Raw genomic sequence first — 13,956 nt, forward strand, 5'->3', positions numbered from 1 at the left:
TTGCAATCTGATTGTAATACATCAACTAGTTGAAACCCAAAACTTTTGACAATGGAACATTCGCAAAGACATATGTTCTATTGTCTCTTTCGTCTCATTGCGAGTTCCACAAAGGTGTGTTTCTTTGTGTTTACAATTATATAGCAGATCAGTTGTGCTTAAAATTCTGTGCAGAATTTCGTATTGAAAAATGATCAATTTATTACTGAAGTATACTTGATAGGATGCATTTAGAGAAGATCCCAACGACCTACATGTATTTACATATGATTTGACCATCGTTAAATACCGTACGGTGCCCGATAGTTATTTACGTTCCTGTCTCGTGGTCACCGATGGATAGGTCTCTGGTTGGCAAGCATTATCTCGTTGGCAAGCAAACTACATCTCCCTAAGATACATAAGATTATACGTTTTGAAATGTATTTTTTACCCGATATAGGTTTTTTAAAGTATTCTGGTTTAATAAGTGCATCAATCGATGACAATTTATATTGTATAGGCGCTGGATTTTCAGCTGCAGATCTTGCCCATTCCCGTAAACTTTCTGTTGATCCTGCAGTGAAGTCCCCGGATGGAGCACTCCCACCAATATAATATTCTCTTTGCTCCTTTTCCGTGTTTGATACCATTTCCCTCATTTGTTGGTTACTGTTAACACCAACACTAAACCCTCCACTTGCTCCAAAAGGAGTAGAAAGCTCAGCTGCAACCTAGAAAGACTCAAATAGTCTATACTTCGTTGTATCTGGACTCTCATATTTCAATACAATATGTTAGTCAAAGAAAGATTTGCAACACTTCTTCGAGATTAATAGGAACATATATTTGTCCAAAAAATGTCCGAAATACGCTGATATTAACAGCTTTCCCGTTTCAAATGATGAGAAATTCCTTATTGAAGAAAAATGAAAAACAAATTAATAAAAATTTTATAGGGCAAAATAATTGCCCCTCCCAATATTATGACTGTTTGCAAAGAACATGTTAGGTTTTGCTAATGTGTTATCAACTATTGCATCAGATTCACCACTTCGTCAATAGTGTGCATTGTTTGCATTTATAAACAAGACCATATTGAAAAATGTTAAATCGTGACTGCCAAATTTGTGGTTCAAAGTTTATAAACAGTGTAGCTATCTGAAATTTGATAAACTAAACCGTAGATAAACTTTTGAGCATACAAATAATTAGAGATCAAGAAAAGACAAATTTGAAAGATAAATATGGATTTTATTTCACAGTATAAGTCAGAAAGCTCAACCTTTTTTGTATAAATTTGTGTTCGAATGCAGTGCCATAAAAATGTGTGGACATTTTATAGAAAGTGTCATCCAAACGAATAATTGCAATTTGTTCTACATACAATTCTGCTGTATGCAGAAATTCTTTTTTCTAAAATGTCTATAGCCTAACTTTAAGTACTTATAGTTATTAGCTATGAATTTTTTATAAGAATAGGTAATAAGTGTAGAAACATCGTGGGCCCGTGTGGTCATGATTTTCAAAAGTACATTTAAGTCTTAGAAGATATAAGAAGATGCGGTACAAGCAGGGGTCGAAATTAGCGCTAGTCCGGTAGTCCGGGACTAGTAAAATTTGCGTCGGACCAGTAGATTTTGTCAGCTGGTGGTCCGGCGGACCAGTAGAAATTTGTCGATAAAAATCACTGATTGCATCGCAATCTCCGTTTGTTTACAAAACAATTTACCTGTGAAATCAATTACACGGTACTGGGGGGTATTACAATTGATCAAGTTAATCAATATCTCGGGTGAGCGTCCTTCACAACAATACAAAATGTGGAAATTCTTTTGTTACTGTCTAACTTATGTAAACGAAAGCATCAAAATAAAATTAAACATCTGTCATTTATATAAGTGTTTGTCAAATTAATGTCATTTTTGCAGGACCAGTAGAGTTTTCAGTCCACTGGTCCGGCTGGCTAGTACACAAAAAGCTTAAATTCGATCCCTGGGTACAAGTGATATATAATGCGATTAAGACCAATTCAACGATTACCCGCGAGCGTGTTTTTCAATTGAAGTAATAGCTGTATACCATACAAATTCGGTTCAACTCACCTTTGCCGAGATGCCAACAGATTGAAATCTATCTAGATCAGAATTTTTGAACCTAAATTCTTGTACTGCTTTTGCTCCCATAACAACCTCAGTTGTGTAATGAGTTCCAAATTGTTCAACTACTTGAATATATCTCTGCTGTATTGCATCTTCTTCACAATTATCACTCGGCAAGGCTCTGATGTTGTCTTCCAGAAAATCACTCAGCTGAAGAAAAAAAACATCGAATTACGAAAAATTAGTCTGTGAATCGTGTATTCAATAAAACATTTCTAGACTATCGGTAATTATATTGTCATGAGTAAATGTGTGTTTTGTGTCTTTTCCAAATGCGTCAATCTGTTTTCTGAATTGAAAATCTTCTGATATATACATATTTTGTCAATCAAATACAGGTCCATATTGAAGAAGATGTGCAAATAAGAGTAAAATCAAAATACTTCCATGAAAAGAACATATAGGTCTTATGTACTTTACATTGCAGTTTGACATCTAAGTTCCACAAATGTAAGACAAACCTTGGACATTGCTCCATCTGTCGACAATCTAGCTTTGTAAACATTCGCTCTACCAACAATGTCTAAGGTAGTTGTTTCTCCTTTTGTCATTTCTTTAACTGTTTTCTGGTAACTAGTGCTGGCCATAAAACTTCCACTAAAACCAAAACCTTTAGCTTTTCCGTGGACCTGACGAAAGAATTAAAAAACAAAGTGATTCATATTTCAAACAGTTTATGGTACTAGTTTCCGCTCAATGTTAACACCGATATCTTCTTAACACCAAAAAGGTTTAAGAAATGTAAGTGCTTACTTTTATGGTGAATTTTTTGTACATTATTATAAAATAGTGAAAGGTGTTAGAAAGAGAAATAGTTCGAAAGTAGCATTGGAAGCTTTTTAGACAACAAATTAAATTCCATTGAAATACATTTTCTCTGTCAGATTTGTTCAATCCAATGTATGATCATGTATTATTACGGATAAAAAAGGATAACGTTTAACCTTTTTCAAATGGATAATCATAGTGTTAGCTTGAAACATTGCAGTATATCAATCCACTTATAAACTTCTCAACATAACAATCCATGAGCAAACTATCTTATCGGCGTAAATAATTTGTTCACAAACTTGCATTCAATTGACTTTAGAACTGTATTATATACTTGCTCGAAAAAAAGTAAAATCACAAAAATACTCAACTCCGAGGAAAATTCAAAACGGAAAGTCCCTAATCAAATGGCAAAACCAAATGATAAAACACATCAAACGAACGGACAACAACTTTCATACAGATATACGCACTAGTAAATGAATGTTAGTCTTTAACGGCTAATTTGACCTGAAAAGATCATATAAAAAGTCTGAACCTATACACGCTAAGTCATGAAAAGAGTTTAAGTTATTTTTTATATATTTTTTTGGTAAAAGTCTGAAACTATACACGCTCAGTCTTTAAAAGAGTTACATTCATTTTTCAGATATTGTTTTTGCAAGTTCAGCACTGTTAAGAAATTTGGTTTGCTGTCTATCCAGTTCTGTTCTCTGTAGTTTTCCTGATAATTCGGTATGGGATTAATTCGTAGAGGTAAATAACAACTACTGAACAATCTAAATGGTCCAAGCGAATATAGTCCCTGGTGTAAACAGTGTATAACTTGCAAGTTTTATTTGATACACTTTCCCAATTTATTTCTTGATATTAAATGCATGAAATATTAAGTAGGGGAATGTAATTACATATTAAAAAATTTGGGTGCTGAATCTTAATGTTAAGTAGTGATTTGGTCCAGTTCAAAAAGGTCAAATTTTATCACGTCTGAAGCTGTCAAACTGAATTTTACACCCCCTTAACATAGAATTGTCAATATTTGAGTTAGAGCTGGTAGAAGTTTCTATGATTTTGTTATTATTTGTCTCACTGGTAGTACACTACACTGTAAAGATCTTTTTGAGAAAGAGCAGCAGGTGCGATTTTTTTAATTTGAATTTTATTGTCTAAAAGAAATGCACTACGAAATAACTGTGTTCTCGGGCCATTAGATGAACAGTCTGAGCTGTCATATCAATATTGCCGTTCCAGGTCAAATTCTTTAACTACAATGGAACTGTTAATGTGACACCATGTTCTCTTATAATATATTTGAATTAAATGTTATTCTTCAATACCGCATATTGAATACAATCATTACGTGAAAGTACTTTTTTATTGGACACTACTAGTTCTTGCCCATTATAACCATATTTTTTTTTCCAAAGTGCGTGTGGCGAGCCAATAATATTTCTTACAGTGAGGAACACTTTTAAACTTCATACTCACTGACACATCGACCTGTAGCATGCTTTGGTAATCTGTTTCAGTTTTTACTTGATGATAAGACGATCCGAATGAAGCACTGATCACGGTTATAAATGTAAAGTTGACAAATATTATAGATATGATTAGTGTAAACAAAATTAAATTAAATAAATAAGCATAGACAAAATTACAAAACATAATGTTGTAATATTAATGGTAATATTTCTGATAACTTTTTCTTGATTTGCCCTATTTTTTTTAATTAAATCGGATATACTATATATACAATACCGATTGTCACGAGAAATAAAGTACCAAAAACAGAACTAGTACATATGAACTATATATCAGTTTCGTCGCCAGTTCATTCATCCCGACTGTTTAATTTGTTTACATCGTTTTTAGAACAACTGCTTTACATTTAGTTTTCTTAAAATTTATATTCATAAATATATTTACATTCATATATATAAATGCTGTAATAAAATTTCGAGATGAGAACGGAAAATATGACTAAATAACTACCATTGGCTGTACATGTATATAAGTTATATAGTAAGTATTTGGAAGACAATAGAAACATTTCAAACCTTGTCTCAGAAATAACGTCAACGTTGTCTGGAATCCTGTACTCGCCATCAGCAGTAAAACGAAAATTAAAGGGCAAGTCTAAGACAGGAAGACGAAATCCCTGGTCAACTTCCCCTTCGTCACTCACTGGATTTCCTTTGTATATATCATATCCTCTGCATATGTATCCTAAACCAAGACGCGAACTTGTGGCTATGAACGGAGTTTTTGCTTCATTTTTTCTTCTGGATGCTAAAAAAGAAATTATTCAAATGTCACTTTGTTAAAAATATGGTTTACCTTCATTATTTATAAAAATGATATCACATGTATCGTACTGAAAACTGAAACTTCACACTTTACAAAAACACCACACAAATCTGCACATTCTTCAAATTTACAAAACAAACACGCGTTTTAAACAAGGCAATATTTCAGAAATGCATTCTGGTATTTTTATTTTACTGAATTAACATTTGGATGAATAAAATATGAACTTCTTTTGAACTGAGTTTTATTTTGTATTTGTTTTATATTCTACATTGGCTCTAGAGGTATAGAGAGAGGGTTGTGATCTCATAAAATATGTTATTGATACAAATGAATGATTTTATTCTCCATTTTTTCCGTCTAAGATGACGCGTGTATGAACATACCTTGACTACTTCTCTCCTCAGCTTCCTCCACCTCTGCCTCAGCCAACCTGTCAGGAAGTCCTAAACTTTGACTGGCGTTTATCATGGTACTCGACATTACCATCTGTTGTCGACGGAAACCATCCACTAATTCCTCCATTGATACTGTTGTATGGGAGTAATTTTAAAGAATATAAAACTATAAATATATATATATATATATGTATATATGGCCGGTTCTGTAGGCCTGTTTATTATGCATTTTTCAAGTGCAATACTGTACAATAAAAATATCAAAGATACTGAATAAAAGACATGCTATTTTTTTAATTTACCAAATGGAAACGTCGTTCGCAACAATAATTTTAAATATGTCATTGCATTTAATGGAAAACTAGTATTTGTGTTCAAATCAATAAATGTACTTGTTGTTTTAAACTAGGGGAAAGGCTGTGGTTTTTCATAAAGTTCGTACACCTGATAAACAATCAACACAGAATTATGAAGCACTCACACCAGACAAATTTGTTTTACAATTGACACATTCGAAAAGTGCTTGAACCAAACTTTCCGTCAGAAGTGTTTTGGACTCCAAAATAAATGTGTGGTTTTTGCCTTTGTCACCAAGTAGATGACTGATGTTCGGTTTCAGAATCCATCTAATTTTGCGTCAGAATTCCGAACCAAAAATAAACCATGATAGGGTTTAACATACGATACGCAACACTTCGAAAAATTGTATTACACATGGTGATTGAAAGTAAGAAGAATGAGATGATTGATGAATATGTACACTAGAGGCTCTAAAGAGCCTGTGTCGCTCACCTTGGTCTTGTGCATATTAAACAATGGACACGGATAAATTCATGACATAATTGTGTTTTGGTGATAGTGATGTGTTTGTAGATCTTACTTTACTGAACATTCTTGTTGCTACAATTATCTCTATCTATAATGAACTTGGCCCAGTAATTACAGTGGAAAATATTTTCTAAAAATTTACAAAAATTTATGAAAAATGTTAAAAATTAACTATAAAGGGCAATAACTCCTTAAGGGGTCAATTGACTATTTTGGTCATGTAAACTTATTTGTAGATTTTATTTTGCTGAACGTTATTGCTTTATACAGTTTATCTCTATCTATAAAAATATTCAAGATAATAACAAAAAACGGCAAAATTTCCTTAAAATTACCAATTCAGGACAGTAACCTAACAACAGGTTGTCCGATTCATCGAAAAATTTCAGGACAGATAGCTCTTGACCTGATAAACAATTTTACCCAATGTCAGATTTGCTCTAAATGCTTTGGTTTTTGAGTTATAAGCCAAAAACTGCATTTTACCCCTATGTTCTATTTTTAGCCATGGCAGCCATCTTGGTTGGTTGGCCGGGTCACGCCACACATTTTTTAAACTAGATATCCCAAAGATGATTGTGGCCAAGTTTGGATTAATTTGGCCCAGTAGTTTCAGAGGAGAAGATTTTTGTAAAAGATTACTAAGATTTACGAAAAATGGTTAAAGATTTACTATAAAGGTCAATAACTCCTAAAGGGGTCAATTGACCATTTTGGTCATGTAACTTATTTGTAAATCTTACTTTGCTGAACATTATTGCTGTTTACAGTTTATCTCTATCTATAATAATATTCAAGATAATAGCCAAAAACAGCAAAAATTCCCTAAAATTACCAGTTCAGGGGCAGCAACCCAATAACGGGTTGTCAGATTCATCTGAAAATTTGAGGGCAGATAGATCTTGACCTGACAGATTTGCTCTAAATGCTTTGGTTTTTGAGTTATAAGCCAAAAACTGCATTTTACCCCTATGTTCTATTTTTAGCCATGGCGGCCATCTTGGTTGGTTGGCCGGGTCACGCCACACATTTTTTAAACTAGATACCCCAATGATGATTGTGGCCAAGTTTGGATTAATTTGGCCCAGTAGTTTCAGAGAAGAAGATTTTTGTAAAAGTTAACGACGACGGACGACGACGGACGACGGACGACGACGACGGACGACGGACACAAAGTGATGGGAAAAGCTAATAATAATCCTTATATCTGTCTGAGCAAAGCAAAAACAGTAAAACATGAAGTTACCACAAAATTAGAGATCAGAACCGTTAATTCAATAGAAAACGATGAGTTTGTATTCATCTAACATTTTCTATAGCTTATCCATAGATGGGAGACAGTCTTACAATATAGCATTGTGATGGTTTCAGTAATGATTTGAAATGTATAATTTTAGCTTTATCAAAAAATAAATTTGGTTCTGCAGTCAATTTTATAACACAACTTTTTATAACAAGTGATAGATAGTTTCACAGATTTGTCCTTAAACGAAGAATTCGTCAAAATTTCGTCCTTGCTTACAGTGGTTTGCATATTCTAGACCACATTTTCCGATGTTATTCGTTCAAGAGTACTTTATGGATTAAAAATGTAAACTTACACACAGGTGCAGCTGAAATGTCCGAAAACGTAACAAACAACACCCAAACAGCTTGGATCAGATAGTTCTGTTGACCAAACATCATTGTTCTACAGGTAAAAAAGGAAAAGAACATACTTATGATAACATGTAAATTATTGATATATATTGGCGCATTATATATTAAGGGTAAAGTGAAGTATGTCTCGCTGTTTATCATGCGCCGCATCATCATATTGTAAAATAAATTTTGACAGATCTGATCTGCAAGTTTTTTTTAGATTTAACGACATAAGCAAATAAATTTTCAGTTTACCTTTGAATCTATACATTACCCAGCTGTTCAAGAATGACTTGTGTGACTCGAAATCATTGACATGAAAAACTCTAAAAAATCACATATAAATTGAAAAAAGTAAAATAACAAAAATACCCAACTCCAAATATACTAAACGAAAAGCAAATGGCGAAACAAACAGAATACACTCATCAAACGAATGGATAATAACTGTCATATTCATGAATTATTGTTGATATTTTCTTATGTAGAAAAATGGTGGATTAAACCTGGTTTTATAGTTAGCTAAACCTCACACTGTATGACAGTAGCAAGAAAGAGGTATTTTTAATTTCCCCATTTTAATTTGTTTCACTTGAAGGGTTATAAAAAAGGCGGTTTCGGTCGGTTTTTATTTGTTTGTAAATTGGTCATCTGTTAAGAAATAAGCCATAATATACTTAGCATATGAACCTTTGATCAAATTACATTTGTCTTTTTAAAATCATTCCTGATTGAAATAAATTCAGGGGAAATTAACCTTGTGTCAATGCAATAAAATATTATAATCAACTTTTCATCAAGTTTGTCTCTTCGTCTGGAAATGTAACGAGCTATGATATTAAGTTAAGTTAAATCATATTTGAGCATGTTGAGTAGGTTTCTTTATTTATCGTTGTGCACCGTATGCAAGGGTGAGGCATTTAAGAAGAAAAAAATGTGGGAAAAGAGTAAAGGTGGGATAAGGGTGATCAAATGAGAAATTGAAAAAAAACACACAAAAAAAACCAACTAAATATTGTTTTCATAACATGACCTAAAATGAAAAAAGAGTTAATGATCAAACGTTAATCGACAGAAACGTCTTTACTTGTATGATTGAGAGAACCAGCTAAGGGCGTACATTGTCAAATAAACTATAGCTAAGACATTAACGAGAATTTTGTTAAAATGCGTGATAAAAACTGTGTCTTTTACTTTTTTCATAGGGATAAATATATATTCTAGTGTGAGAAAGAATATCATGAAGGAAAAGAGAGAGAAAAAAACACCCCCTCCCCCCACCTCATATGTAAACAGTGTAAACATGTCTAATAGTGCTCATTTTTTATTTGGATGCAAATCTTTAGATGGTTTTGTGGGTAATGCTTGCAAGTTAATTCCTGGGATACGAACATTTTACGTGACAATTTCCTTGTTATAATAAGACTTGCAACACTATTGAAACAAATTTACTAATCAGTCTTCTATGTTACTTGGAAAATCACAAGTTACATTATTGCATGGGATTTCTATGTTGTATTCAATACTTCCTCAAATGGATTAAAATGTTTTAAAAAACTGTCAACTTGGGTGCAATTATCAACTTGCATATTTAAATGACAATTTCTTTACAATACATTTTATATTCACAAAATAATCTGTGTCATCAATACAGTGTGTTATTATTGTATTTGCGTGGTTTTTTTTTTTTTTCTTAATAATGTCCGTAATAAAAGAAAAACATTGAGCAGACTAATTTAAAGTCGGGAATGTCAAAGGTTTTTACCCTCAATACAATATTATCAGATGAACATCTTGGGTATATAGGGAAGAATTATAAAACAAAACACATGTCATATGAACATAAATGATTTATTGATTGTTGGTTGCTTAACGTCAAGTGGCAAATATTTCAGGATGATATATAACAACAACCATGTAATAAATGACACAAATAACATATTACACATATGTCCAATGGTTACAAAGATATGGTTTACAACAACATTTGACGAGATCCCATATTAAAATTAAAAAAAAAAACAAATGTATAACAGTAACGAAAGTAAGGTAAAAAATGATATATATATATATATATATATGTTGATTTAAAAGCATGTCTGTAATATTGGTTGCTGTACTCCATGAATAGTTCATAAGACCCGATTTTTAGAAATTCCCAGAACAAACCCTGTATATAAAATAACTATGCAGTAAAAAAATCTATTTGATACAGTAAATAACAACATATTTTCAATTTATTGTCAAAATCCATATTCATTGTATTATACCATACATCGTAGATTTTTATTCCAAGCATGCAGTCAGCTTCTTAATAGGATAATTTGAGGAGGGGTCATTTAAGATTGCTGTTTGACTAAGCCAGGTAAAATTTACCAATTTTATTAACAATGTTGGAGACGAATACAAAGAGATGCACATGAATCACATATTAAAGAAAGCAACACATTTTCACCATAAAACAATTTAAAAAGACATAAAGACATACTTAAAACATGTATTTAAACTTTTTTCAAACTTTTTGGTTTTTAGTGTTTTGAGATCCCTTGGTTTAAGAGTATACATGTACAAAAAAACGAAATTATGGTAGAATCTATTTCAAATTGTTACCTTAGAGGGCGAAAAATATAGTTCTAGTAATTCTACAAACCTTTAAATGTTCCTTTGAGGCATACGTTATTCTTCCTGTCACAAGGTCAGTCCGTACCACTGCTATAGTGGGGATGTTAATCCAAATGGGCACCGTCTGACCAGTATACTGAGTATTTCTGTATTGCAAAAAAAATATTAAATGATGAATACGGAAAACAATTATTGTAAGTACTTAGTTTATAAATTTAGGACTAAACAGTAACTGTTATGAGCAACTTCCTCAAAGGCAATACTAGTATGGGCTGTATTGTTTTATACCTATTTGTCGCGCACAAATCTATAGTCAGTCCATTGGTCTAATGCGTATCTGGTGAGAGAATGTTTCAAGAAAAACGTGTCCAGTGCACTAATATCGATATCATACGTTCTAATGAATTGAAAAAGAAAACATCTTGAATTTAGGTCATCAATTTTATTTCAAGTAATACTACTGTTTCATAAGTGAATATCTATCATGATGAAACATTTAACCTAAATGGTTTGGAATGTGATCATCAGTCTTGCCAGGCTTGTTTAAAGTCTCTTTTTAAGCATAGCTTAAGGTTCTGTAGGAAGCCTTTTACAATGCAAATATTTCCCTTATCCTCCATATATAACTTATTCGAAATTCCTCTCTACATCCCTATACTATGACACAGTTTGCAGAAATTAAAAAATTACGCTCAGCCTGTATATGCATTAAATATTTGTCACTGGATGCTCCGCAAACAAAAATCATGGATATATTACATTCTTTTCACATTTTAATCAAACCTTTTTTTTTTATTTTGATGGTAAATCAAACCAAGACTATTTATCAATCATAATGGATAATTGTCATTAGCAAGAATCTTAAACCCTTTTCTTCTTATTTTCCAACTCTGAATATGGGATAAGTACTAGTATTGAATTGCCGTTCTTTCAAAATTAAAACATTTCATTGATTTCCCTATTGTATTATAAAAAAAAAAGACATAACGAACAGATTCTATTAAAATATAAATAAGGAAGATTTTCACTTCAATATATCCCACCCTGTAAACAAATATTCTTAAGAAATGTTGATTTACAAGAAACAGAGGGTGGAGAAGATGAACATGAGCTGGCATGTCAGAAATGGCTAGTAGTTCCACTGAGTAGTTCTTTGTTGATGTATGTATCATTGTCATTTTGCCATTCTGACATCACACTCGGTTCCAAAGTCAGGAACCTCTAGGCTTTGTAAGTATGTATGATTTTTTAAAAGGTTTCTTCGGGTGTATATTCCGAGTTAAATGTGGCATTCATTTCTCTGAACTCTTACACATTATTGTTTAGGAGACAGCGGTTGCAATCAATAAATCCCTCCCGAAAACACACTCAGATGGAATGCTGGTAAAACTTTTATCTGCATGTGATTTGTGGAATGACGTCATTGTTATAAAGACCAGCATATTTCTGTATTCATCAAATACTGATTAAACAACGTGAATAAACATTTTGTAAACCATTCAGTATATAAATGGTAAATCAAGTTTTTATAAGACATTACCATTCACCATCACAAAATGAATTGAAAAAAAAATCAAAAATCAAACTTGAAAAACATGTAATGATAGACTCTAAGACTGACTTTCTCCAAGGGTTATATATGACTAACATCTGTATTTACATTTACAAGGTTAGATCTGCAAACTTGAATTAGCATGTAGCTTTATATTATATATAAGAGAGAGAAGAGAGAAAGAGAGAGAGCGAGAGAGACAATCGGAATATAAGAAGTAAAAACACAAAAATACTGAACTCCGAGGAAAATTCAAAAAGGAAAATCAAAAATCAAAAGGCAAAATCAAAAGTCCAAGCACATCAAACGAATGGATAACAACTGTCATATTCCTGACTTGGTACAGGCATTTTCTAATGTAGAAAATGGTGGATTGAACCTGGTTTTATAGCTAGCTAAACCTCTCACTTGTATGACAGTCGCATCAAATTCCATTACATTGTCAACGATGCATGAACAAAACAAACATACTCAAAGAGTAAAAATGTCAAAAATAGGGGTACAACAGTCAATGTTGTGTTATCATCTTAATATCACTACATAAACAACAAATGTAACAAAGTAGCACAAAAAGGCATACATCAAATTCAACATTCTCATTTTGCTTTTCCTATACGGCTGAATTTATCTATGTAAAGTCTACCCATAAATGAAAGAAGGTTTTCATTACTGGTGTAAAATTGCGCGTTTGAAATTCGCACAGGTAGACATAAAAATAATTTTGTCGTATGACGGCATACATAAATGCAGACTCACGTAAAGTAGATATAACAAAAAACAGACTTACAGTAAAAATAATAAATAAAATAATGGTGTGGTTCAAAGTATGACGGGATACATAAGTACAGTTTCACGTCAAATACGGCTGAATTTATCTATGTAAAGTCTACCCATAAATGATAGAAGGTTTTCATTACTGGTGTAAAATTGCGCGTTTGAAATTCGTACAGGTAGACATAAAAATAATTTTGTCGTATGACGGCATACATAAATGCAGACTCACGTAAAGTAGATATAACAAAAACCAGATTTAACAGTAAAAGTAATAATAATAAATAAAACAATGGTGTGGTTCAAAGTATGACGGGATACATAAGTACAGTTTCACGTCAAATGTATATCCTAAAAAACAGACTAAACAGAAAAAGTAGTCTTATTGAATAAAATAGTTTTGTCATTCATAGTATGTCAAGATCCTTAAGTAAAAGTAATATCAATAAATGAAATAATTTTGCCGTTCAAAGTATGTGGTTTTACATAACCACAGAGTCACTTCAAAAGAATATCTAAAAAAGACATATAAAAGAATACTATAATACGTAATTAAGATGATAACAAACGTCAGTACGCAAAATCTATACTTCAAGACCATCTTGTATTATTTGTGAAGTTGATACGGAATATTTATCAACAAGTTCTGGGTATCTTCCGATGAACTTTTTTAGAAAAAGGACGAGACGTTCTTTGACATATCCCTGGTTCATCAATTTTCTGCTCAGACACTGGTGACGTTTTACAAAGTCTGAATAGGAGCTGCAAGCTCTTGAATACCTAATAAGTTGGGAAATGTATATTCCATATGCAGGTGAAGTTGGTATATTACTACTAAGGTGGGGGAAATTGATAATTTCAAAATTAAAATCGTCTCGTTTGTCATAGATTCTGGTACTGAGATGACTGTGTATGTCAAATTCGA

The 13,956-nt window shown here is 32.2% G+C and overlaps 1 protein-coding gene across 2 annotated transcripts in view; it reads right to left on the reverse strand.

The window, feature by feature from the left end:
- LOC143082539 (uncharacterized) overlaps positions 1–13,956 on the reverse strand; it is a 30,770-nt gene that overhangs the window by 15,824 nt on the left and 990 nt on the right. Inside the window, exons 2-9 of one of the 2 annotated variants that reach the window (XM_076258255.1) lie at positions 10,737–10,854; positions 8,047–8,135; positions 5,606–5,749; positions 4,970–5,201; positions 4,401–4,476; positions 2,603–2,770; positions 2,085–2,291; positions 434–713 (exon numbers count right to left, since the gene is read on the reverse strand). In XM_076258255.1, coding sequence (XP_076114370.1) covers positions 434–713; positions 2,085–2,291; positions 2,603–2,770; positions 4,401–4,476; positions 4,970–5,201; positions 5,606–5,749; positions 8,047–8,131 — 1,192 coding nt within the window. In that variant the 5' untranslated portion in view covers positions 8,132–8,135; positions 10,737–10,854. Of the gene's footprint in view, positions 1–433; positions 714–2,084; positions 2,292–2,602; positions 2,771–4,400; positions 4,477–4,969; positions 5,202–5,605; positions 5,750–8,046; positions 8,136–8,341; positions 8,413–10,736; positions 10,855–13,956 lie in introns of those variants that run through there. The other variant, XM_076258257.1, reaches the window with a different exon arrangement.

Source organism: Mytilus galloprovincialis, chromosome 7, assembly GCF_965363235.1.
Source record: "Mytilus galloprovincialis chromosome 7, xbMytGall1.hap1.1, whole genome shotgun sequence".
NCBI lineage: Eukaryota > Metazoa > Mollusca > Bivalvia > Mytilida > Mytilidae > Mytilus > Mytilus galloprovincialis.